The sequence below is a fragment of the Schistocerca serialis genome, chromosome 7 (assembly GCF_023864345.2).
Source record: "Schistocerca serialis cubense isolate TAMUIC-IGC-003099 chromosome 7, iqSchSeri2.2, whole genome shotgun sequence".
In the NCBI taxonomy this organism is placed as follows: Eukaryota; Metazoa; Arthropoda; class Insecta; order Orthoptera; family Acrididae; genus Schistocerca; species Schistocerca serialis.
This window is the reverse complement of record NC_064644.1, coordinates 597,699,360-597,724,606: the sequence shown is the minus strand read 5'-3', so window position 1 is coordinate 597,724,606 and position 25,247 is coordinate 597,699,360. Positions and strand designations below refer to the sequence as shown.

At 35.8% G+C, this 25,247-nt stretch overlaps 1 protein-coding gene across 1 annotated transcript in view; it reads right to left on the bottom strand.

Moving 5' to 3' along the window:
* Positions 1-2,178: 2,178 nt before the first annotated feature.
* The window catches only part of LOC126413279 (LIM domain only protein 3-like), a 111,790-nt gene continuing 88,721 nt past the window's right edge, over positions 2,179-25,247 (bottom strand). The window contains exon 6 of the mRNA XM_050083180.1: positions 2,179-5,937. Within this exon, the coding sequence (XP_049939137.1) occupies positions 5,746-5,937 (192 nt within the window). The 3' untranslated portion in view covers positions 2,179-5,745. The remainder of the gene's footprint in view (positions 5,938-25,247) is intronic.

Sequence of the window (25,247 nt, the reverse complement as noted above, 5' to 3'; positions counted from 1 at the left end):
CCGGCTGTGAGAGGTGGGTTTTTGGGTATGAATCAGAAATGAAATGCCAAAGTTCAAAGAGGCATACTCACATATATTCCAAACCCAAGAAAGCAAGAATGAACAAATAAAAAACGAAAACCATGTTCTCACCTTCAATGTGAAAGGCTTGATCCATTCCGAGTTTGCACCAAGGAATGACTGAACAGCCTGTTACTTCAGAATATTAGAAAGACTAGCAGATCACATTACCTACACAAGGCCCATGCCCACTTCAATGCGGGTGCTGCATCATGACAACACACTGTGCCGTACGGGTCTGTTGATTCAGGAGTTCCTAGCGAAGTACAAATTGGCAATGCTGCTGCAGCCACCATACAGTTCCAACATGGCACCATCAGAGTTCTTCTTGTTTCCGCACATCAAAACAAAGATGAAAGGGTGCCATTTTATACCACTGAGGACATCTAAAAGGTGATAACACATGCTCTAAAGAAAATTCCAGACACCACCTTCCAGAAAGCATACCAGTCATGGTGGAATCACTGCTCAAAGCAAGTACTTTGATGAATCTTAATAGATTGTATGATTTGGATCAATATATTTGGTTGTATAGATACAACTGCATTACCTTTTGATCACACCTTGTACATGACATCCTGAAAGCCATGGATCAAGGCAAACAAATGGATACAGGGTGTTTTGACTTCCAGAATCTTTTTACTCAATACCAGACACACATTTATTAACAGAGGTGCGATTGTATAGGGTATTGAAAAAAGTTTGTGAATGGATGGAAGGCCTTTGATAGGAAGATCTCAGTATGTTGTCTTGAGCGCAGAGTCATCAACAGACATGGCAATGATTTCAGGCATACCACAAGGTAAATGTACTGGGAGCCCTGTTGTTTCTGCTACATATTATTGATCTTTCTGAAAATATTAATAGTAGTTTTTGACTTTTTGTGAAGAATTCAGTTATCTTTAATGAAGCATTGTCTGATAAAAGCTTCAGAAACATCAGGTCAGATCTCAATAAGATGTCAAAGAGATGCAAAAATTGGCAACTTGCTTTAAATGTACAGAAATATAAAATTGTGCACTTCACAAAATGCAGAAAAGTAGTATCCTATGATTTCAATACCAATGAGTCACAACTTGTGTAAATACCTGTGCGTTACAATTTGTGGGTATATGATGTGGAATGGTCACCCAGGATCAACTGCAGGTTTAGTACAAGGCAGACTTCAGTTTATTGGTAATGCACTAGGAAAATGCAGTCACTCTACAAAGAAACCTGCTTACAAGACACTTGGCCATCACATCTTAGAATATAGCTCAAGTGTGTGGGTCCTATACCAAATAGTACTAACAGGAGATATTAAATATATTGAAAGAAGTCTGACACAAATGTTCAAAGAGTTGTTTGACTTGTCAGAGGGTTCAGTCAAATTTGTACATGTAATACTCTGGAAAATATAGCAATTTGAAAATGAATAATACTAGAAGAAAACATGATTATTATTTATTTTTATATGTTGCAGGCTGCAACAATAAGAGAATGACTGATTTCCTTTTCACCAAATTTGTCACTGATTCATGACTCATGCAGTATAGATTAAGCACTGGATATTTGTTTTAAAACAACCACACAGCTCACGTATTGTGAAAAATGGAACATGCATTTGTAACAATTTTGTAGTGCTTTACACTTAATCATGTAATAACATGTGTGGCCCTATAGCTGAGTGGTCAGCGTGGCAGATTGCCATCCTATGGGCCCGGGTTCGATTCCCAGCTGGGTCAGACATTTTCTTCACTCAGGGACTGGGTGTTGTGTTGTCTTCATCATCATTTCATCCCCATCCAGCGTGCAGATTGCCCAATGTGGCGTCGAATGTAATAAGACCTGCACCAGGGCGGCCGGACCTGCCCTGCAAGGGGCCTCCCGGCCAATGACACCAGACGCTCATTTCCATTTCCATGTAATAATGTGTTCATCCCAACAATGTTATGTGAAAACTTCCTGGCATAAAAAATGAATATGATTCAGAAATAAAAACATTAAGTTGTGTGGAAACATTTGTGTAACAAAAGACAACATTTATTTCATCTTTGTTCATGGTAACATATTTACATTTAATTTTCAGAAAAACTTACAGAGAGTGTTTTCCGAAAATAAATGGAAGAAAGGAAAGTGCACTTAGCTCCACTTTATTGTATAAACATATTTAAATTTTGTGGAAAGTATAACAGACTTAAGCTATACAATCACAGAAAGTGAGGATAAAAAAAGCAGCAGTCACTGAAACTGACCGAGAGGTTTCCTCCCTTAATAAATGTTCAATTAAAATGCAAAATTGATATTAATAAACACAATGTTTACAACACACTGACACTTCAAGATTAGGGGTCTTACAGCTTTGAAATTTATACAGTATAAAATTTTTGTACATGTAGTCAGTTTCACATCAAACTCTGCTTTTACCAGTTGATGTAAGTTCCAGTTTAAGTACTGAAAGAAGGCCTAAAGCTCTTTGGCATCTCCTTTTGCATACATAAATTCCAGTTGTCAACAAAATTAATTTTCACAAACTGTTTTACATCCACGCAAATATTTGTTTTAGTAATCGGCAAGATATTTTCCTCAATTCATTAAAAAAGACATGACAAGAAAATAATTCAATCAAATTATGTAAGTTGTGAAACATTTCTTCTTTTCGAGGAACTAGCAAGTGAGTGTCACTATATTCCACATGTTAATGAGAGAAAAAATGTGATTCATTGTAGTTCCAAAGAAAATTAACTATTGTAAAGGCTATGCTCCCTTGAAACTGTAAGTTGACAATAGAAGTTAGACCGTAATCATATGAATTCTGTTACATTTGTTGAAGAGGCATAACTGAATGATTATACATTCAATTCACAAGCAATTTCCTCTTTTTTCATACCCATCACAGTAAGTAGATTTGGATCATTATCTTAATTTCCATTTATATTATACCCACCACAATAAGCAGATAGGATCATTATTTTGTTGTTTCAAAGCAAGGTCATATCCTAGGAAATTAATGAAGAAGAAAAGAAAGACATAGTACACTCATACATAACTAGAAACTTTCCATCTGAACCAGGCATGAAAGTCTGAGATTATTTTCTTAATATGTAAAATTCAATGGAGTTATCTATTCTTTAAGATTGCATGAAAATAAAAACAGACAAACATATCTTCTCTGTGGACAGAAGAGACTATGCTAACAAGCATATTGATGAACCACTGGTTTATTGGTGAGCTTTGTCTTGCAGACGACAGGTTGCTCTATTTTGTACCCAATCCTTTTTAAACATTTCTGGAAAACAAAAAAAAGGGATTCATTGCCAAGTTGGCCTTTTGATGTCACCTACCAGCGCTCAGAAATAACAGACCTAAGTGAATATAAAAATTCAGAACCATGTTGCAAGGTATATTAAAGCTATATAGATGCCTCTATGAAACAGTAAATGGTTATTATTGTAAATATTCATGGCCCAGTAGGCTTGACAGTGATAAACTGTAACCTTGTGCTAATTTAATCCACAGTATATAGAAACAGTGCAGCCAGAAGATGAACATCATCCAACTTGTTCTGAAATGCACACTTCTTCAAAACCACATCCTCATGAAAAAGCATAGGGATCACACATTACTTATTTATGCATGTAATTCCTGAAAGCATCCTTTTGCATAAACCACTTTAGAATAATGTGCCTACTGTATCCAGTTTGTAACCACAGACAGTTACAGAAAAACAAACATATTATGTTAGATCTATCATTCACCAAGAACACAGCAATTAATTTGCATCCACTAGTCAGAACATAATTTTTCACCCATTTCTATAACCATGCACGTTATTACTGACTGTTTATGCCCAGTGGCAACACCAGTGATTACTAATTAGGAACCATGGTCTGTTGAGATACACATTGGTTAGCACTGAAGGCATGAGTCTTACTTGCCACATTACTTGTGAGTAGATTACTATGGTTCTTAGGTTTGCAATGGCTGGCTTAGCGCCCATAAATCTGCTTCTGATTAAATTCCAACCTCATATTTACATGAACAATCCCACTTCCACAGGAAAGTGTGATCCTTATGGCTCTTCTGAGGAGAACTATTCAGAATTAGTTTGTCATTTGTCTGGTGCTATAATTGCAATTTTATTTCAAGATTCTAAACTCTACCTTCCTTTTATCTTACTTACTTGTTCATTAAGCCTTGAGTCAGTGTGGAGGAGAGGGGATTGTTGGGGGAGGGGACAAGGTTATGGGAAACTTCTAAAAACAAAATTTTAAAAGACAAAGATCATATTATAGTCTCTGGTTTGACAATCAGAAAGCCATAGTGTTAAATTTTCAATAGGTATTTTACACTGGCTTTGCTGTCAGTTGTATTATTTGTGAACTTTTGTTTTGAACCTAGGGTGAATCAGTTTTCCCTGCGATTCCATTTTTACTGCTGCTGTAGTTCCTACAGGAAAGTCCCTTATCATTCTGGGACTTATTATTACCGTTGTATTTTCCATACTCTTAATGAGTGTTACAAGATGCCTGTTTATTACATTTACATTTGTTTTAGTTCAAGACTCTGATAAAATTCATTGAATGCAAAGACTTCATCATAGCTTCCTATTTGCAAACATCCTCTGACAGCTTTTCTACTCCATATTAATGCAAGTAAACAAAATGAGAAAAGCCTGAAGAAAATATTTTATTGGTTTTCACAATTATTTCTTCATATATTAAACCATTTATATTCCTGTCAACCTTCACTCACAACTGAAAAGTTTTATAATTTTCCCCAGATTTTTAACAATAACAAAAGATTCTTGCCCAGTCATTGGAGTCTCTTGGACTAAACATGCCATGTTGGAGCATAATTAGGGCAACAGTGAAGTCATGACCTTATATTTCATTAAGTGTAATATAATATCACTGTAGTTCACTTGTTTAAGCTTTCTCCTACTGGAACATTGACATTTAAAAAGTACAGAGTGACAATACTTCCAAATTTTGCACAGATTCCTTGAGCACATTGTATTTAATTACACAGTTGATTGAAATATTTTATTATGTCTCTGAATTATACTGTACACGTCTGAGTAAATTTTTCATTATTTTGTCACTGGCCACTACATGGTATACATGAGGATACTGATCTCCATTATATTCTTTCTTAATTTCGTATACTTCATTAATAAGGATACGTGAAACTAAAGTTTCATATTTGGCGAATCGACTAGCACAGATTCACAAACTATGTGTAAAAATATCTTTACAGTCTCTTTAGCTTTATGTATTACAGTTTCTGATGTATATTGCATTTTTGTCATTTACAATTATATTTTGCAAATGATTTCTTTCTAGTAACTTATTTTACAGGAAAATGTTTGAATATAACAAGGTGAGGCTTGAAATCTTTTCAGATTCTTCTCGAGTTTATATATTGGTAAATTTTGTAATTCTAAGAAAAGCTAAATACATTTCACATCTGATAATATCACACACTTTGCCACTCACTGGTTGCAACAGTTTGAGTCCACAGTATACAAAAGTCATTCCTCTGTTATAAACTGTTACTTATATGGCATTTCACTGCACTTTGGGCATTCACTTCCATATTCTGCTTTTTCCTTCAAAAAATTAAATAAGCAGTCTTCCAATGTTTGTTTACAATGAGTCACATAGACTGCTACTACCTTGATGTAGCTGAACAAATAGGTCCAAATCAGTTGCACTGGGTGTCAAATGTTTCAGAGTCTGGGCTGCCATAACCACTAGAGCCATCATCACGACCATGTTGGTTGGTATTGGGGATGGACACTTTATCACTGTACGAGTGTGGCTGTCCTGTTGGTTGTGCATGATGGAGGTGTACAACATGGTTCTCGTAGTTGATGGTTAAATTGTCTCCTGCTGGCTGAAAAAAAGTTATATAGTTAGTTTGTGATCTTTTTTCTTTGTCAAACATAACATACAAGAAAAAAGTAATACATATAAGAATTGCTCACAACTCAACTAAAACATTACCTTGAACAAAAACTTTAAAACTGTCTTTATCTGGTACAAAATGCCTCGATGCTCTTATTAACTGGAGAAATTATGTAGCATAAAATGAAACCCAAATACCAGGATTTTAAAAATGTGGTAGGGACTATTAAATTATGACAAAAAACTGCTGTTTGTTGTATTGCAACTATCTCTACAATAAGTATGCAATTTTTGATGTGACAAGTAAATGGATCAAACAGATTATTTGGTTCCAAAAACCCTATGTGTTCTGCTATCAAAAATCACTTGAATGATGTATTGTGATTAAATGAAACTGAACTTGGAAAACAGCTTTTTTTTTTTAATGCCCATTGCATTTCTTAATACCTATCCTCTTTGAGTATCTAAAATACGACACTAGATCCAATTCTTGTCTTACTTCATTTTATTTAATGCTTAAAGCAATGATCTGCATAGCTGACACATTTCTGAAATTTACTTCTTGTGATAAGGGATCACTGCTTTTCTAAGATTTTTAAATAATGTCATGTTGCCTCTTAGCTGTATCTGTTTTATTGTGCTATTGCACTTTTGTGCCATTTTCAAGCATATTACCATCAGGAGTGGTACAGCCCTGCAAGAACACTATTTTTAATGTATTTCTGTGATATAACATCAAATCATATACTTTAAAAGCCATAAAAGCTGAGTTGCAACAGTGCATTAAAACTGTTACAGCTAAAAAGTAAAATTCATATCATTTAAAAAATTTTGAAATTATTTTATCTTTGACTGATTAGTTCATTCAAGCATTTCTGATACACATTATGTGCTCTCACATGTTTTCTTACTCTGATTGTAGATCATGGAAGACAATTTACTTGACTATTACCCACAAAAAATTTTTTTGAATGAGCTAGCCAACTGATGCACACTACTAAGCCAGTCCTTTGTCTGGTAACTTTCTGTTCAGAAAATCATGTACTGCACATGTGACTTTGAGACAAACTGTTGATTGAGCCAAAAGGATGCACTCTCATATGTGGTATTTAACATAGCACTAGAGATAGTAATAGGTTCAGTTCAAATCAATATATGAGGCACAATATTCAACAGAACATTGCAAGTTCTGACTTATGCAGATGATGTGGATACTACTGCAAAAGCAGAACTAGCTGCAAAAGAAACGTATAAGGCACTGGGGGCAGCAGCAACAGAAATGAGACTAAATAAGGTGCTGGAATTTGACAGGTGTGAACAGAATCCGTTAGTGGAGTTGTCTACTTGGGAACCCTGTTCATATCACAAAATGACATTAATGTGAAAATAAAGTGAAGCATCCACTCAGCTAACAAACGCTATTATGGTCTGGCCAAACAACTTAAGTCCAGAAAAACAAAGTGTCAACTGTCTAAAACTTTAATATGCCCCATATAAACATACAGCTCAGAAACCTAGACATTGACACATTAGTATGTAAATATATTAGGATGTTTTGAATGGAAGCATTGCACAAAATCAATGGGTGACTAGTGAAGGTGGAGTATAGTATAACTGATATAGTTTTGAACTTTACAGATTATATAAAGATCTTGAATTCATAAAGTTCATTAAAATAAACTACCTGAAATGGGTCTGCTATGGTTTCTGTATGAATCATGAGAATACCCCCCAAAAATAGTGATGCAACAATGGAATGAAGAAGCAAGGGAAGACCAAAACATGGATGACATACAAGATGACCTAATAATTATTATTGACAAAGGATTGGCATGCAAGACACTGGAGAGAGACAAATGGAACTATGTCCTAGAGCAGGTCAAGGCCCATCAAGCATTGTAGAGAAGAAGAAGAAAAAGAAGAAGAAGAAGAAGGAAGAGGAGGAGGAGAAGAAGAAGAGAAAAGAGGTTTGCTCATTCAAGCATTTCTGATGTGATGATCTCATACTAATATGCTCTCATTTGTTTCTGCACATTGACTGTAGAGACTGGTGGACAAGTTCCTAGACTATTACCCAAAGAAAAAATATACAGAATGAACCAGCCAAGTGATGCATATTACTCAGCCAATCTATTTGTTTGGGAACTTTCTGTTCAGAACATCGCATGCTGTAAATGCAGATCATGAGGGACAATCATCATGTTTTTAGCACATCCTATGTGCTTTGTACAATGAAGAATGTTTTCTAGCAATTCTGGTAATGTATAACTGACAAAGCTGGCATACTTGGGACCATTCAACTTTCTATCGAGAATATTAACTTTTCCAAAGAACCAGCCAAAGAGTTGCATCATAAGACGTGTATGTGAGCAAGCTGTCACAATCATTTTATATTTTCTTCTTCCCTGTAATGCTAGATGTGTATGTTAGTTTATTCACAATTTGTGATAGTTGATTCATAACTGAACAGGGCATTGTCAAATAAATTTTTATTAGCTCATACCCATCACTACACCGCCCCCCCCCCCCCCATGAACATGGACCTTGCCGTTGGTGGTGAGGCTTGCGTGCCTCAGCGAAAGATAGCCGTACCGTAGGTACAACCACAACGGAGGGGTATCTGTTGAGAGGCCAGACAAATATGTGGTTCCTGATGAGGGGCAGTAGGTTTTTCAATAGTTGCAAGGGCAACAGTCTGGATGATTGACTGATCTGGCCTTGTAACAATAACCAAAACGGCCTTGCTGAGTTGGTACTGCGAATGGCTGAAAGCAAGGGGAAACTACGGCCGTAATTTTTCCCGAGGGCATGCAGCTTTACTGTATGGTTATATGATGATGGCGTCCTCTTGGGTAAAATATTCCGGAGGTAAAATAGTCCCCCATTTGGATCTCCAGGCGGGGACTACTCAAGAGGATGTCGTTATCAGGAGAAAGAAAACTGGCGTTCTACGGATCAGAGCGTGGAATGTCAGATCCCTTAATCGGGCAGGTAGGTTAGAAAATTTAAAAACGGAAATGGATAGGTTAAAGTTAGATATAGTGGGAATTAGTGAAGTTCGGTGGCAGGAGGAACAACACTTCTGGTCAGGTGACTACAGGGTTATAAACACAAAATCAAATAGGGGTAATGCAGGAGTAGGTTTAATAATGAATAGGAAAATAGGAATGCGGGTAAGCTACTATAAACAGCATAGTGAACGCATTATTGTGGCCAAGATAGATACGAAGCTCACACCTACTACAGTAGAACAAGTTTATATGCCAACTAGCTCTGCAGATGACGAAGAAATAGAAGAAATGTATCATGAAATAAAAGAATTATTCAGATAGTGAAGGGAGACAAAAATTTAATAGTCATGGGTGACTGGAATTCGAGTGTAGGAAAAGGGAGAGAAGGAAACGTAGTCGGTGAATATGGATTGGGGCTAAGAAATGAAAGAGGAAGCCGCCTGGTAGAATTTTGCACAGAGCACAACTTAATCATAGCTAACACTTGGTTTAAGAATCATGAAAGAAGGTTGTATACATGGAAGAACCCTGGAGACATTAAAAGGTATCAGATAGATTATATAATGGTAAGACAGAGATTTAGGAACCAGGTTTTAAATTGTAAGACATTTCCAGGGGCAGATGTGGACTCTGACCATAATCTATTGGTTATGACCTGTAGATTAAAACTGAAGAAACTGCAAAAAGGTGGGAATTTAAGGAGATGGGACCTGGATAAACTGACTAAACCAGAGGTTGTACAGAGTTTCAAGGAGAGCATAAGGAAACAATTGACAGGAATGGGGGAAAGCAATACAGTAGAAGAAGAATGGGTAGCTTTGAGAGATGAAGTAGTGAAGGCAGCAGAGGATCAAGTAGGTAAAAAGATGAGGGCTAGTAGAAATCCTTGGGTAACAGAAGAAATACTGAATTTAATTGATGAGAGGAGAAAATATAAAAATGCAGTAAATGAAGCAGGCAAAAAGGAATACAAACGTCTCAAAAATGAGATCGACAGGAAGTGCAAAATGGCTAAGCAGGGATGGCCAGAGGACAAATGTAAGGATGTAGAGGCTTATCTCACTAGGGGTAAGATAGATACTGCCTACAGGAAAATTAAAGAGACCTTTGGAGATAAGAGAACGACTTGTATGAATATCAAGAGCTCAGATGGAAACCCAGTTCTAAGCAAAGAAGGGAAAGCAGAAAGGTGGAAGGAGTATATAGAGCGTCTATACAAGGGCGATGTAGTTGAGGACAATATTATGGCAATGGAAGAGGATGTAGAGGAAGATGAAATTGGAGATATGATACTGTGTGAAGAGTTTGACAGAGCACTGAAAGACCTGAGTCGAAACAAGGCCGCCGGAGTAGACAACATTCCATTGGAACTACTGACGGCCATGGGAGAGCCAGTCCTGACAAAACTCTACCATCTGGTGAGCAAGATGTATGAAACAGGTGAAATACCCTTAGACTTCAAGAAGAATATAATAATTCCAATCCCAAAGAAAGCAGGTGTTGACAGATGTGAAAATTACTGAACAATCAGTTTAATGAGCCACAGCTGCAAAATATTAACACGAATTCTTTACAGGCGAATGGAAAAACTAGTAGAAGCCGACCTCGGGGATGATCAGTTTGGATTCCGTAGAAATACTGTAACACGTGAGGCAATACTGATCTTATGACTTATCTTAGAAGAAAGATTAAGGAAAGGCAAACCTACGTTTCTAGCATTTGTAGACTTAGAGAAAGCTTTTGAAAATGTTAACTGGAATACTCTCTTTCAAATTCTAAAGGTGGCAGGGGTAAAATACAGGGAGCAATAGGCTATTTACAATTTGTACAGAAACCAGATGGCAGTTATAAGAGTCGAGGGGCATGAAAGGGAAGCAGTGGTTGGGAAGGGAGTAAGACAGGGTTGTAGCCTCTCCCTGATGTTATTCAATCTGTATTTTGAGTAAGCAGTAAAGGAACCAAAAGAAAAATTCAGAGTAGGTATTAAAACCATGGAGAAGAAATAAAAACTTTGAGGTTCACCGATGACATTGTAATTCTGTCAGAGACAGCAAAGGACTTGGAAGAGCAGTTGAATGGAATGGACAGTGTCTTGAAAGGAGGATATAAGATGAACATCAACAAAAGCAAAAGGAGGATAATGGAATGTAGTCGAATTTAGTCGGGTGATGCTGAGGGAATTAGATTAGGAAATGAGACACTTAAAGTAGAGGATATAAAATGTAGACTGGCAATGGCAAGGAAAGCATTTATGAAGAAGAGAAATTTGTTAACATTGAGTATAGATTTAAGCGTCAGGAAGTCATTTCTGAAAGTATTTGTATGGAGTGTAGCCATGTATGGAAGTGAAACATGGACGATAAATAGTTTGGACAAGAAGAGAATAGAAGCTTTCGAAATGTGGTGCTACAGAAGAATGCTGAAGATTAGATGGGTAGATCACATAACTAATGAGGAAGTATTGAATAGGATTGGGGAGAAGAGAAGTTTGTGGCACAACTTGACCTGAAGAAGGGGTCGGTCGGTAGGACATGTTCTGAGGCATCAAGGGATCACCAATTTAGTATTGGAGGGTAGCGTGGAGGGTAAAAATCATAGAGGGAGACCAAGAGATCAATACACTAAGCAGATTCAGAAGGATGTAGGTTGCAGTAGGTACTGGGAGATGAAGAAGCTTGCACAGGATAGAGTAGCATAGAGAGCTGCATCAAACCAGTCTCGGGACTGAAGACCACAACAACAACAACAACAATCCATCATTGTGCCCACCCACAACAAAAATTATATGATTTTGTAATTCATGGGCTTCACGAACCTATTGCAAAGGCATATTCTTAGGATGAAAATGATATTGTATGGGAATTTATTTCTATATGTTCATCGCATTTTACAATTTAGATATGAGGTTTATCTGTGTAGTTATAAGTTCTGTTCAAAAACTTCTGGAACTTTGTCCACAAAATTTTTCTATGCTCACCTTTTACTTATTGTGCTTGATCTCCTTTGAAATACATTCCTCCACAATTGATACACCACACCCAGTGCCATTTTTACTTCCAGAAGCAGTCTTGGTATGCTTCTTGCTGGATCATACAAAGTGCTATCTGCGAATTTTCTTTTTCCTTGTTTATTGTTGCAACTTTTCCTCCTTTCAATAGTGTTTCAAACTTTGGAAATACGAAAAAGTCCGCTAGAGCCAGGTCTGGAGAGTACAGAGTATGAACCAGCAAAGTGATTTCATTCTTTGTGCAATAATCATGCACCAGCAGTGATGAATGTGCAGGTGTCTTATCGCGATGCTAGAGCCATGACTTGTCTTTCCCTCTCACATTTTTTTGCACACATCACAACATGTCCTGATTGTATGATTGATTAACAGTTTGTCCCTGTGGCACAAATTCCTGGTGAACTAACCCTTCAAAGTCAAAGAAAACTATCAATACATCTTTGACATTTGACCTGACTTGGTGAGCTTTCTTTGCTCTTGAAGAAACTTTCCTGATCCATTGTGAAGATTGAATCTTGGACCCAAAATCGTAACTATAGACCTACATCTCATCACCACTTATGATTCTCTTAAGGTACATCTTGTTCTCAGTTCTGCAATCTAAAAGCTCTTCATAGATTTCTGCTTTGGACTCACGAGTCGTGGGACCAACTTGGTGGCAACACAATGCATTTCAATATGCTGTGCCAGGATTTCATGACATGATCCAACTGAAATGTTGGATTCTCCTGCAATCTCTTGGTCAGTCAGTCTTTGATTGGCATGCACAATTTTGTTGATGTTCCTGGCATGAGGGTCATTGGTAGATGTAAAAGGCATCCTGAATCAGGATCATCTTTAACTTCCATCTGACCATCTTTAAACCATGTGAACCATTAATAGCACTGGGTGCAGCTTAAATACTCATCACTGTAGGCTTCCTTCATTATTTGGTGTGCCTCTGTAAAGGCTTTATTGAGTTTCACACAAAAGTTAATGCAGATATGTTGCTCCTCTAATTCTGCCATCTCAAAAACCACAAACTGTGTGACACACCATTCAACTGAATACAGCACCAAACAGTAACTAATAGATATACAACAATAAAACTTCTGGCAGTTACACATTAAACACAGGCATGTGCAGGGAGCCAACCACATTTTGCTCCAGCACATCATTTGTGCGAAATTATGAATGTTCCAGAATTTTTCCGACAGACCTCATATAATGGACTTTATGGATACCACTGAAGAACACTGTTACAATAAATAATGAAATCATATAAGTACACTTTATGTGAAAATTGTATCAAATCAAAAATACATTTTCTTATTATCACTTTTATTCTAAGAGGGTTTTGTATAACTGACACAATTTTTTTAAATGTAGTGAACAAATACTGAACAAGGCAGTGTGTAACACTAGCTTCACATTAAGATAGACAGTGCCTCAAATCCCTACATAGATAACCAGATTTAGGCTTTTCTATGGTTTTCTATGGAAACGCCAAAAGAAGTATGAAATTTAGCAGAGTGGTATAGAACCGCGTGTTATAATAGAACTCCTCACATAAATATTACTTGTTTTTTATTTTCACTTATTTTTCTGTACTTTATGCATTCATCATGTTTTGATAATGTGGCTTGGGATAAGGTTACACCTATAAGTAAAAAGTGAGTGGACTGGAAAAGCAGGAGTCTTATAAATTTGGAGAGAGAAGGATATGGTCAGTGATGTTTGTATATGACGTGATTCTTTCTGGCAGTGAATAAAAAAAGGCATCATTGGAGTTGAAGGAAATAGCTGTGGAATCAAAACAATACAAAAATATAAGAGCACTAACAGGAGATAGAAATGTAAAGATAATTTTAAGTGGAAAAAACTAGAACATGTGCAAAGCTTTAAATGACTAGGAAGCAGAACAGTTAGTGACAATGTGCAGCACAGGATTTAAAACCAGGATAGTAATGGCATAAGAGACATTCTGCAGGAAGAGTTTTCTTCTGCAATGGTGCTGAAATGTGAACAATGAGGAAGGAGGATACAGCAAGACTAGAGGTTTTTGCAATGCATATGTGGCAGAGGATGAAAAAAGAAACTTGGATAGATACGATGAAAAAAGATCAGTGAGAAGTGGAGGAGTAGACACCATTACTTAATTTAATAATAATATAAAAGGAAAAGGAACTGGATGGAACATATATGAAGAAAGGAGTAGTTTATAAAAATATATTCAAAAGGACATGTGTAAGAGAAGTGGAGGTAAGAAAGAAAGAAAAAAAAAAAGAAAAAGAAACTGGATAGGCCATATATGAAAAGGACAGGCTTGTAAAAAGCCTCTCAGAATGGTATGTGGAACAGAAGGAAAGATGAGGGAGGAAGAAATAGCAAGTCATGAATGATGTATTCGATGGCAGCATATACAAAAGCTTTAACAAGGAAGTCATGGACTGACAGAAATGCAGATGCAAGCAAACACTGGACAGGCTGTTTACAAAGAATGGCCAAACTTCCTTCCCCCAGTGGAACTTGCGCTCCATCTGTAATGACCTATCCGTTGTAGGAATTTTAAATCCTAATCTTCCTTCCTTCCTTCCTTCCTTTCTTCCTTCTTTCCGTTTTCTAACAAACAAAATATCTGTATCACAGATTGCAAATTAGAGTTGTAAAGACATGTAGAAAGTTAATTTTAGGTATTTCATTTTTACATTGATTTACCTTCATCATTATCCATTAGTCCAATTATAGATGAGCTCCTTCAGTGTTGTTGAATTAAAACATATTATCAAAGTGAAACAGCTGTTAGAAACTGCATTAATATTTAATTACAATTGAACTTCAATAAATTATTTTTGTTTATCAGGCTAAATTTAAAATAGAAAAATTGGGGGGGTGGGCGCTAATTTGGAGGAAAAAGCTACTGATTCTAAAATATATTAAATGTCTCTTGTTTTTCTCATATTTAAAGCAAAATATTTACAGGACCACATTGGTATGTATCACATAAAATAATTATCTATCTTCCTTAGGAGCAGAAGCCTGTTTACAAAGAGCACTGCTACTTATCATGCAACTATGAGACATCTTCAGTCCTTGAATCTAGATGAATTGGTGTATGGATAATACAAAATCTACATCTACAGTCAGCAAACTACTCTGAAGTGCATGACAGAGAATATATACCACTGTACCCATTATTAGGGCTTTTTCCATTCCATTCATGTATGGAACGCAGGAAAAATGATTTTTTAAATGCCTCAGTGGGAGCTGTAATTTAATCTTGTCATCATGATCCCTATAGGATCAATACGTAGGGGGGTTGTAGTATATTCCTAGAGTAATCATTTACAGCTGGTTCTTGAAACTCTGTAAGTAGGTTTTCTCAGGAAAGTTATCATTTATCTTCAACAGCCTGCTAGTTTAGTTTCTTCATAATATCTGTGACACTCTCCCGTGGACTGAACAAACCTGTGAACATTCACACAGCCCTTCTCTGTATACATTCAATTACCCCTGTTAGTCCTATCTGATATAGGTCCCACATGCTTGAGCTATATTCTAGGATGGGTCACAGGAGTATTTTGCACACAGTCTCCTTCAGAGATGGATTGCATTTTTCAGGTTTTCTACCAAAGAAACATAAACTTTATTTACAATTGACACTATGTGGTTGTTCCGTTTCGTATCCCTACAAACTGTCACACCTAAGAATTTGTATGAGTCAACACATTCCATCTGTGACTCATTGATAATATAATCACAGACTGTCATGTTTTTTTCTTTTTGTGAAGTGCACTATTTTACATTTATAAACATTGAAAGTGAGTTGCCTGACTGAATATTTGTGCAGCTTTTCTCAGACAGTACTTTGTTATAGATGACTGCATCATCTACAAAAAGCCTTACTTTATTATTAATATCATCTGCATGGTCATTAATATACAATATGAACAGAAAAGGGCCACAACATACTTCTCTGGGTCACACCTGTCACTACTTCAACATCTATTGATTACTCTTCATCCAAGATACCTTGCTGTGTTGTCCCTAACAAGAAACCCTCAATCCAGTCACGGATTTTCCTTGATTTCAATAATAAGTGTAGATGTGGTACTGAATCAAATGATTTTTCAGAAATCAAGAAATATTGCATCTACCTTTCTGCCTTGATCCAAAGCTTGCAATATATCTTTTAAGAAAAGTGTGAGTTAGGTTTCACAAGATTGACATTTTTGAAATCCTTGTTGGTTGGCACTGAGGAGATCATGCTCTTGGAGATATCTCATTATGTTTGAGCTCCAAATATATTCTAAGACTCTACAACAAATTGATGTCAAGGATATTGGACAGTAGTTTTGTGGATCACTTCCACCACCAAATGGGTGTGGCCTCCACTTTCTTTGTACTACTAGATATGGTTTTTTGTTTGACGGGTCAATGATAAACCATTGTTAAAAGAAAGCCTAACTTGACCACAAATTCAGTATAGACTCTGATAGGGATCCCATCGAACCCTGTAGCTTTGTTCAGTTTTAACAATTTCAGCTGTTTCTCAATGCCACTGACACTAATACCTATTTCAGTCATCTTTTCAGAGGTACAAAAATTAAATTGGGGCAGTTCTCCAGAGTTTTCCTCTGTAATGGAACATTTGAAAACAAAGATAAGGATTTCTGCTTTGCTACCCCAATTTCAGTTCCTGTCTTGTCCATGAATCATTGTCATCAAGATTGTGTCCAATATTGAACTGTTTATAAATAATTCAGAGAAACCTAATGTCTTGGACTCTGTAGAGTGTTTATTATGTCTCAAAATTGTTCATAAAGGAATCTGAATTTGTTCTACATTACGAAAATGGTACCATACAGAGTGTTTTGGTGATATTAACTTACTCAAATTATGAGTGTAGCATGTTTATGTGTGAAGGTTGTTAGTCTGCAACTGAAATTTTTGCCAGTGGACAAATGGAAAATGGACTGACTTCTCTACAGTGTGATGTGGAAATGTGTGAAGAGTATTCTGAAATGCTTAAAAAATTACACAAAGCATTCATAACAATTTAGATGGTAACAGCTGTGAACATGTTAGGTCAATGAAGTTAGTGCATTGGAAACAATGTGAAAAAATGTCATTCAGCATTAAACAGTCATGCAATTGAGGCAGAAATGAGTGCAGGGAAATCTGAAATACTTAGTAAACGCAGTAGGCCTACCTACAGTCATACTCTTAAAAATGCTTCAATACACAGACTGTACGGAAGACATAACTACATTCAGGCACAGCAAACTTTACAAACAAACATCTGCAAATTTCCAGAGCTGATGTAATGATGTACTCTGATAACCATGACATGGCCTTGGGGCACCTTTGGTAGAAATCACAAGAAACATTAACATTGAAAATCTTTCCAGTTTCTTACAATATGCAGTAATTATTGGGGGCACTAATGATGAGTACAGAAATGAATTATTCAAAGCCACAGAGAATTTGAAAGAAATTCTTAACTCTACTAGTAGAACACCAGTAATTATCATTGGGATTCCTCACAGAGGTGACCTTGTAAACACTTCAGTTGTGAATGAGGGAATCATTAAGACCAAGAGGCAGTTTGAAAAGATTTGCAAAGTATTCTGGAACCCACATTTCTTATCTGTGGATTCCTCTGAGAGGGAACACTTTACACAACATGGTCCACATCCAAATATTAAGGGAAAGACACCACTATGCCATGAAATTCGAGACACGATAAACTTAGTAGGCATTCTCCTACATACTACTTCCCAGTCAACAGCATGCTTTACTGCACAGTAGTCATCATCATTTTAAGAAGCAACAGGATAGCTTACACCACTGCTACCAACAACAACAGTATCAACTAAACCACCCAAAGCAGTAAAAACCACCTGCCCATCAAGTGAAAGAAGTGTGTCACCACCAGACTATGAGGATTTTTTATTGATTAGATTAGATTAGATTAGATTAATACTAGTTCCATGGATCATGAATACGATATTTCGTAATGATGTGGAATGAGTCAAATTTTCCAATACATGACATAATTAGGTTAATTTAACAACATACTTAAGTTAATATAACAACTTTATTTTTTTTTAATTTTTTTATTTTTTTAAATATTTTTTTCTTTTTTTCCCTTAATTTATATCTAAAAATTCCTCTATGGAGTAGAAGGAGTTGTCATTCAGAAATTCTTTTAATTTCTTCTTAAATACTTGTTGGTTATCTGTCAGACTTTTGATACTATTTGGTAAGTGACCAAAGACTTTAGTGCCAGTATAATTCACCCCTTTCTGTGCCAAAGTTAGATTTAATCTTGAATAGTGAAGATCATCCTTTCTTCTAGTATTGTAGTTATGCACACTGCTATTACTTTTGAATTGGGTTTGGTTGTTAATAACAAATTTCATAAGAGAATATATATACTGAGAAGCTACTGTGAATATCCCTAGATCCTTAAATAAATGTCTGCAGGATGATCTTGGGTGGACTCCAGCTATTATTCTGATTACACGCTTTTGTGCAATAAATACTTTATTCCTCAGTGATGAATTACCCCAAAATATGATGCCATATGAAAGCAATGAGTGAAAATAGGCATAGTAAGCTAATTTACTAAGATGTTTATCACCAAAATTTGCAATGACCCTTATTGCATAAGTAGCTGAACTCAAACATTTCAGCAGATCATCAATGTGTTTCTTCCAATTTAATCTCTCATCAATGGACACACCTAAAAATTTGGAATATTCTACCTTAGCTATATGCTTCTGATTAAGGTCTATATTTATTAATGGCATCATACCATTCACTGTACGGAACTGTATCTACTGTGTCTTATCAAAATTCAGTGAGAGTCCGTTTACAAGGAACCACTTAGTAATTTTCTGAAAGACAGTATTGACAATTTCATCAGTTAATTCTTGTTTGTCAGGCGTGATTACTATACTTGTATCATCAGCAAAGAGAACTAACTTTGCCTCTTCATGAATATAGAATGGCAAGTCATTAATATATAATAAGAACAACAAAGGACCCACGACTGACCCTTGTGGAACCCCATTCTTGATAGTTCCCCAGTTTGAGGAATGTGCTGATCTTTGCATGTTACGAGAACTACTTATTTCAACTTTCTGCACTCTTCCAGTTAGGTACGAATTAAACCATTTGTGCACTGTCCCACTCATGCCACAATACTTGAGCTTGTCTAGCAGAATTTCATGATTTACACAATCAAAAGCCTTTGAGAGATCACAAAAAATCCCAATGGGTGGTGTTTGGTTATTCAGATCATTCAAAATTTGACTGGTGAAAGCATATATGGCATTTTCTGTTGAAAAACCTTTCTGGAAACCAAACTGACATTTTGTTAGTACTTCATTTTTACAGATATGTGAAGCTACTCTTGAATACATTACTTTCTCAAAAATTTTGGATAAAGCTGTTAGAAGGGAGATTGGACGGTAATTGTTGACATCAGATCTATCCCCCTTTTTATGCAAAGGTATAACAATAGCATATTTCAGTCTATCAGGGAAAATGCCCTGTTCCAGAGAGCTATTACACAGGTGGCTGAGAATCTTACTTATCTGTTGAGAACTAGCTTTTAGTATTTTGCTGGAAATGCCATCAATTCCATGTGAGTTTTTGCTTTTAAGCAAGTTTATTATTTTCCTAATTTCAGAGGGAGAAGTGGGTGAGATATTGAAGACAAGTAGCAACCAAATAGCGGGGTGAGCATTGTGACAGTTCTCAAGGGTAAAAAATCAATAGTATTTTTTATAAGAATATCCAGCATATAACTAGTAAGATTGCTGAATTACAAGTACTTTTATTTGATCAGCTAAAGGATACTTCAGTTTTGTGTGGGAGTGAACATTGGTTAAAGGAAAACCAAGCCTTTACTGCTAGAATGAAAGGATTTAAAATTGTTAGTAGCTTCTGTAGAGACTTTTATAGATGGAGAAATATGCTTATATGTTAAGCAAGGAATTGAATGCAAAGAGATTAAGTCCAGTATCATAAATAACATTGAAAAACAGTTGGAATATTATGCTTGCAAATTTAAAGAGCCCAAAATAATCACTATGTGCATATACCGTTACCCATCAGGCAACTTTATGTCATTTTTGGGCAGTGTAGAAAGACTCTTTAGTGAATTAAATAATTTGAAATAAAAAATTATTGTAGCTGGAGATTTCAATGTAAACTTTAAAATAACCGGTTAAAATGCTTCTAAACTGAATAACTTGTTATATTCACAACTGTCTGTAGATACACTAGAGTTGGAAAGACTTCTAAAACTACAATTGACTTGGAAATACTTGGCCATAATCTAAAAGTGATTGACACTGGATTGTCAGACCATGGGGGCAATAAAATTTAGTGTAAATGTACTCAGCACACATCCTAGGAAAAGTGAGAAATATTTGTACAGAAAATGTATAAATAAGGACAACATTAGGATTTTTAAGTCTTTGTTAAAAAAATTCAAACTGGCATTTGGAAAAATATGACAATGTAGATATGAAGTTTGAGTCATTTTTAGCTTGTTACAAATATAACTAAGAAATTGCATTGCCTCTTAAGCAAAGTAAAGTAAAAACCAGAACCAACACTTGGATAACACAGGGCATAAGAAAATCTTTAGAGCAACTCAGAAAGCTAATTAAATCAGCTAGGCAAAATACATCTCTGAAACATATGTAAACTGTTACAGAAAAGCGTACAAGAAAGTCATTACAGCAGAAAAAAAATTAAGCAATGAGTCCTATATCAACAGAAACAAAACAAGTAAAATCAGTTGGAATGTGATAAATACAAGCTTAGGTGAAGCAAAAACATCAACATTGTTATCAAAAGTGGGGTAAAAATATAAATGATCCTTTACATATTGGCACTATATTCATTAGTCACTGTACAATTATGGTACAAAATCTTATAAAAAAAACCAAGGTCACATAAAGGCTAATCATAACATCTCTGTAAACCCCAAAACTATGTTTTTTTATCCTGTAACAGTGCAAGAGGCAGAGAATAAAATCAGTGAACTAAAAAATAAATTGTCCTGTGTTACAGATGGCATTTTAGATAAAGTCATTAAACACAGCAAATATATTGTTCCTCTGCTTGTTGATATAATTAATGATTCTTTCAGCGCTATTACTTTCCCTAGAGAACTTAAGCTATCACTAAGAAAACCATTATATAAAAACAGTGATCCTTATGATGTAAAAAAATACAGACCTTTATCAAAGTTGTCTCTCAAAACTTTTTGAAAGAATAGTGTACAAAACACTCTCTGTTGTTTTGAACAAAAGTGGAATATTTGCCAGTGAACAAATTGGTTTAAAAAAAAATAGATTGACAAACTGCTATACAGGGTGAGTCACTAGCTATTGCCACCTAGAATAACTCCGAATGTATGACAGTAGCGGAAACGTTTGTGGATCAAATGTTGCTTGTGACAATGGAGGCCGTAATATGACATTGATTTTTTGTTACTAGGCGGGGTCTTTTTTTTTTTTATGAGATGCTATAGTTTGGTACTTATTTTCTGATAGCGACTATCAAGATGAATCCAATGATGTGTAACAGTAAGGTCTCTGAAGGTCAATAAAGGTCACAAAGGTGGCATGAGTGTCCATTTATAGAAGGTGTTTGAAGTGATGACCATTGGTATCAATGCCGTGATGCAATCTTCTCCTTATGGATTGAGTGGTATTCCTTATCACTTTGGTACTTATCAAAGCACATGCCTGACAGTTCATACATCGTGCAAATAGTACATATTAGTCGAGTATCATGTGTCCCTCTAATGTGCCATTGACATGTAAACACCATTCGATGGTTTCGCAATACAACACTAATGGGAATGGTAAGACTAGTATCGTTGAATCAAGCAAATGCGAATGATGTATTCCTTCAATGAAGTTGATATACCTCTCATTTATGGAGAATGCCAACGAAGTTCAGTGAGAGAGAGACTTATATGTACATGTTGTGCATTTAAATATGTGTATGTTAAATTTAGAACAACTGGATCTTTAATGCATCGGAAACATATCCGGCCAAAGAAAGTTACTAATGAGGAAATGGAAATTAGTACTCTTGCCACTGTGGTTCGAGATCCTTGTGTTAGTTAGTGTCAAATCGCAAGGGGATCTGGCATGAGCCAGAGTAATGTTGTTGGTGTTCTACATTGCCATAAATATTATCCTTACCACATCTGTCTCCACCAAGAATTACCTGGTAAGGATTTTATGCATCACATTTAATTCTGCCGATGGGCTCAACTTCTTACTCAGAATGATGACTAATTTATTAATTTGATTTTATTTACTGATGAGACTGGAATGGATGAACCATGGAAATGTTAATTTTCATGACACGAATTATTAAGCAACTGAAAATCCATGTTGGTTGAGGAAAGTTGCACACAAAAAACTGTGGTCTGTGAATGTATGGTGTGGGATTATGGAGGACAGAATTATAGGCTCCTATTTCATCAAAGGAAATCTTAATGGTAGGAAGTACACCACATTCCTGCAAGAAACATTAGGTCTGTTATTGGAAGAAATACCTTTAGGAACAAACAACAGAATGTGGTATCAACATGATGGGTGTCTGGCACATTTTTCGCTGATGCCTAGAAATGAGTTGCAGAGAAAATTCCCAAATCGTTAGACTGGACGGGAAGGAAATGTGTCATGGACAGCTCATTTGCCAGACTTGACACCTGTGGATTTTTTCTTGTGGGGATTTGTAAAAGACATTGTTTATAAAGAAGTTCCAACTACACCTGAAGATATGCGAGAGAGAATTGTCAGAGTATGTGCTTTGATAAGTGCCAAAGTGGTAAAGAATACCACTCAATCCATGATAAGAAGACTGCACCACTGCATTGATACCAATGGTCAACACTTCAAATACCTTCTGTAAATGGACAGTCATGCCACCTTTGTGACCTTCGTTGATCTTCAAGGACCTTACTGTTACATAACACTGGATTTGTCTTGATAGCCGCTATCAGAAAATAAGTACCAAACTATAGCATCACATTAAAAAAAAAAAAAACAAAGTTGACCATATCTCTGAAGTGACCCCACCTAGCAACAAAAAACCAATGTCACATTATGGCCCCCATTGCCCCTTGCAACTTTTGTCCCACAAACTTTTCTGCTCCTATCATACTTTCGGAGTTATTCTTGGTGGCAATAGTTAGTGACTCACCCTTTATATTATTTTCTAAGACTTGTTCTAAATTCCACTGATCGTAATGAAGTAAACTGTGGATTCATTAGTTAAAACTTCTGGGCTGAGAGGCCAGAGTCATTGAATGACCTCGAATGATGTTTCCCCCAGTTGGCAACAAAACATCAGGAAGAGAAGTTTTACATATCGACCACGGCTTCCCAGCCCAGAAGTTTTAACTGACGAAGATGCTGGTCATGAAAGCCTACACACTATGAATAAACTGTGGCTATTTTTAGATTATCTAAGGCATTTGAAGTAATTTCTATACATAAAAGGCAATGTCCTGGCTGACTGATTGGCCCATCATTGCCCAACCGAAACCATTAAGGATAGAAACATGAAATTTGGAGAAGATGTGGATCTTATACTGTAGGTGTCATTTAAGAATGGATTTTGTGAAATTCCAACCCTAAGGTGGTGAAATATGGGAGGAATGTGTTTTTTGAAAAATGTCGCTACCAAGTTAGACCTACGAAAATTGGTATTTGGTTTCTCGGTCAGAAATAAAGATATACTTGTTCCATAATTTTTTGGAAATTTAACTCTATGGGAATGAAACAGTGGGTGAAAGTTTTTTTCGAAAAATATCATTATTAAAGAACTACTAAAGTATTTTTAAGGTATATCTATGAACACTGGTATTTGACTTCTCTTGTACAATTAAAAAAATATTTCTGACAGTGTTTTTGGAAACTGAATCTCTAAGGTGGTGAAATAGGGGTTGAGATTTTTAATGAAAATATTTTGTTAAGAAAGCATTTTTAAAGCTAAATCCATGAAAATTTAAATTTGTCTTCTCAGTTAGAAATAAGAAAAGATGTGTTTCACTGTTTTTGGAAATTCAACCCTTATGGTGGTGAAATGGGGGATCAAAGTATTTATGGAAATGTTTCATTGCACAAGCATTTCTGAAGCTAAATATGAAAATTTGTATTTGGCTTCTCTGTTAGAAATAAAACATACACATGCCACTGTTTTTGGAAATTCAACCCATAAGGGGGATGAAATAGGCTCAGAGTGACTCATAATTATCCAGCCCAAACTGCTAAGTATATAAACTTGAAGTATGGAGAGGGTATGGATCTTATACTGTAGGCATCATTTAAGAAAGGATTGTCCGAAACTACATTCTTAAGGGGGTGAAAAGGCAATGAAAGGCTTTTTGAAAGTATGTAACTATTAAGGAGATTTTGAAGACAGAACTATGACAACTGGTATATGATACTTGTTTCAAAATTTTTGAAAATTCAACCACTAAGGGGGCAAAATAATGGGTAAAAATTTTTTGAAAATAAATAATTAACAAAGAAGTACTAAAGGATTTGCAAGGCTACATCTGTGCCAATTGGTATTTAACTTCTTATTAGAAATAAAAAAGATATGAGTTTCAGTGTTTATGGAAATTCAGCTCCCTAAGGATGTGTAATAGAGGATGCAAATTTCTAAGGAAATATTTCACTGCATTATAAAAATTTTAAAGCTAAATTTGTGAAAACTGGTATTTTGCATCTTGGTTAGATATAAAGAAATATTTGTTAGGGTATGATAGTTATTATGGAAATATCTCCACAAGAATGCAAAAGACATGATTAACAAAAACTTTGGACTCCAGCTACCAGAATAACTGTTTGGTCAGAAGTTCATCTGGAAAAGACCATGCTTATTTGGCCTTCATAAGAGTGAAAAGCTTAGAAAGCGTTGCAATTTGTGTACAACATAAAAATTTGATTGAGTAAAAACAGAAACAAAAGAAAAAAATCTCTGCAGGCCATACAGTCTATGTGAGCAAAGCAGCCGGTGCTAAGCTAGTTGATCATAAAGTATTGCTTGACAAACTATACTGCTGTGGAGTCCGTGGTTTAAATAGTACCAGAAAGCAGCAATAGTTCTAAATCCTAATTTCCTGGATATGTGAAAGTTACTCACGATGTATTCCACAGATCAGTGTTGGAACCCCTGTTCTTGATATTCATACCTAAATGACTTACCAAGTTATTTAACACAAGCTGATGCTATGTTTGATGATGATAC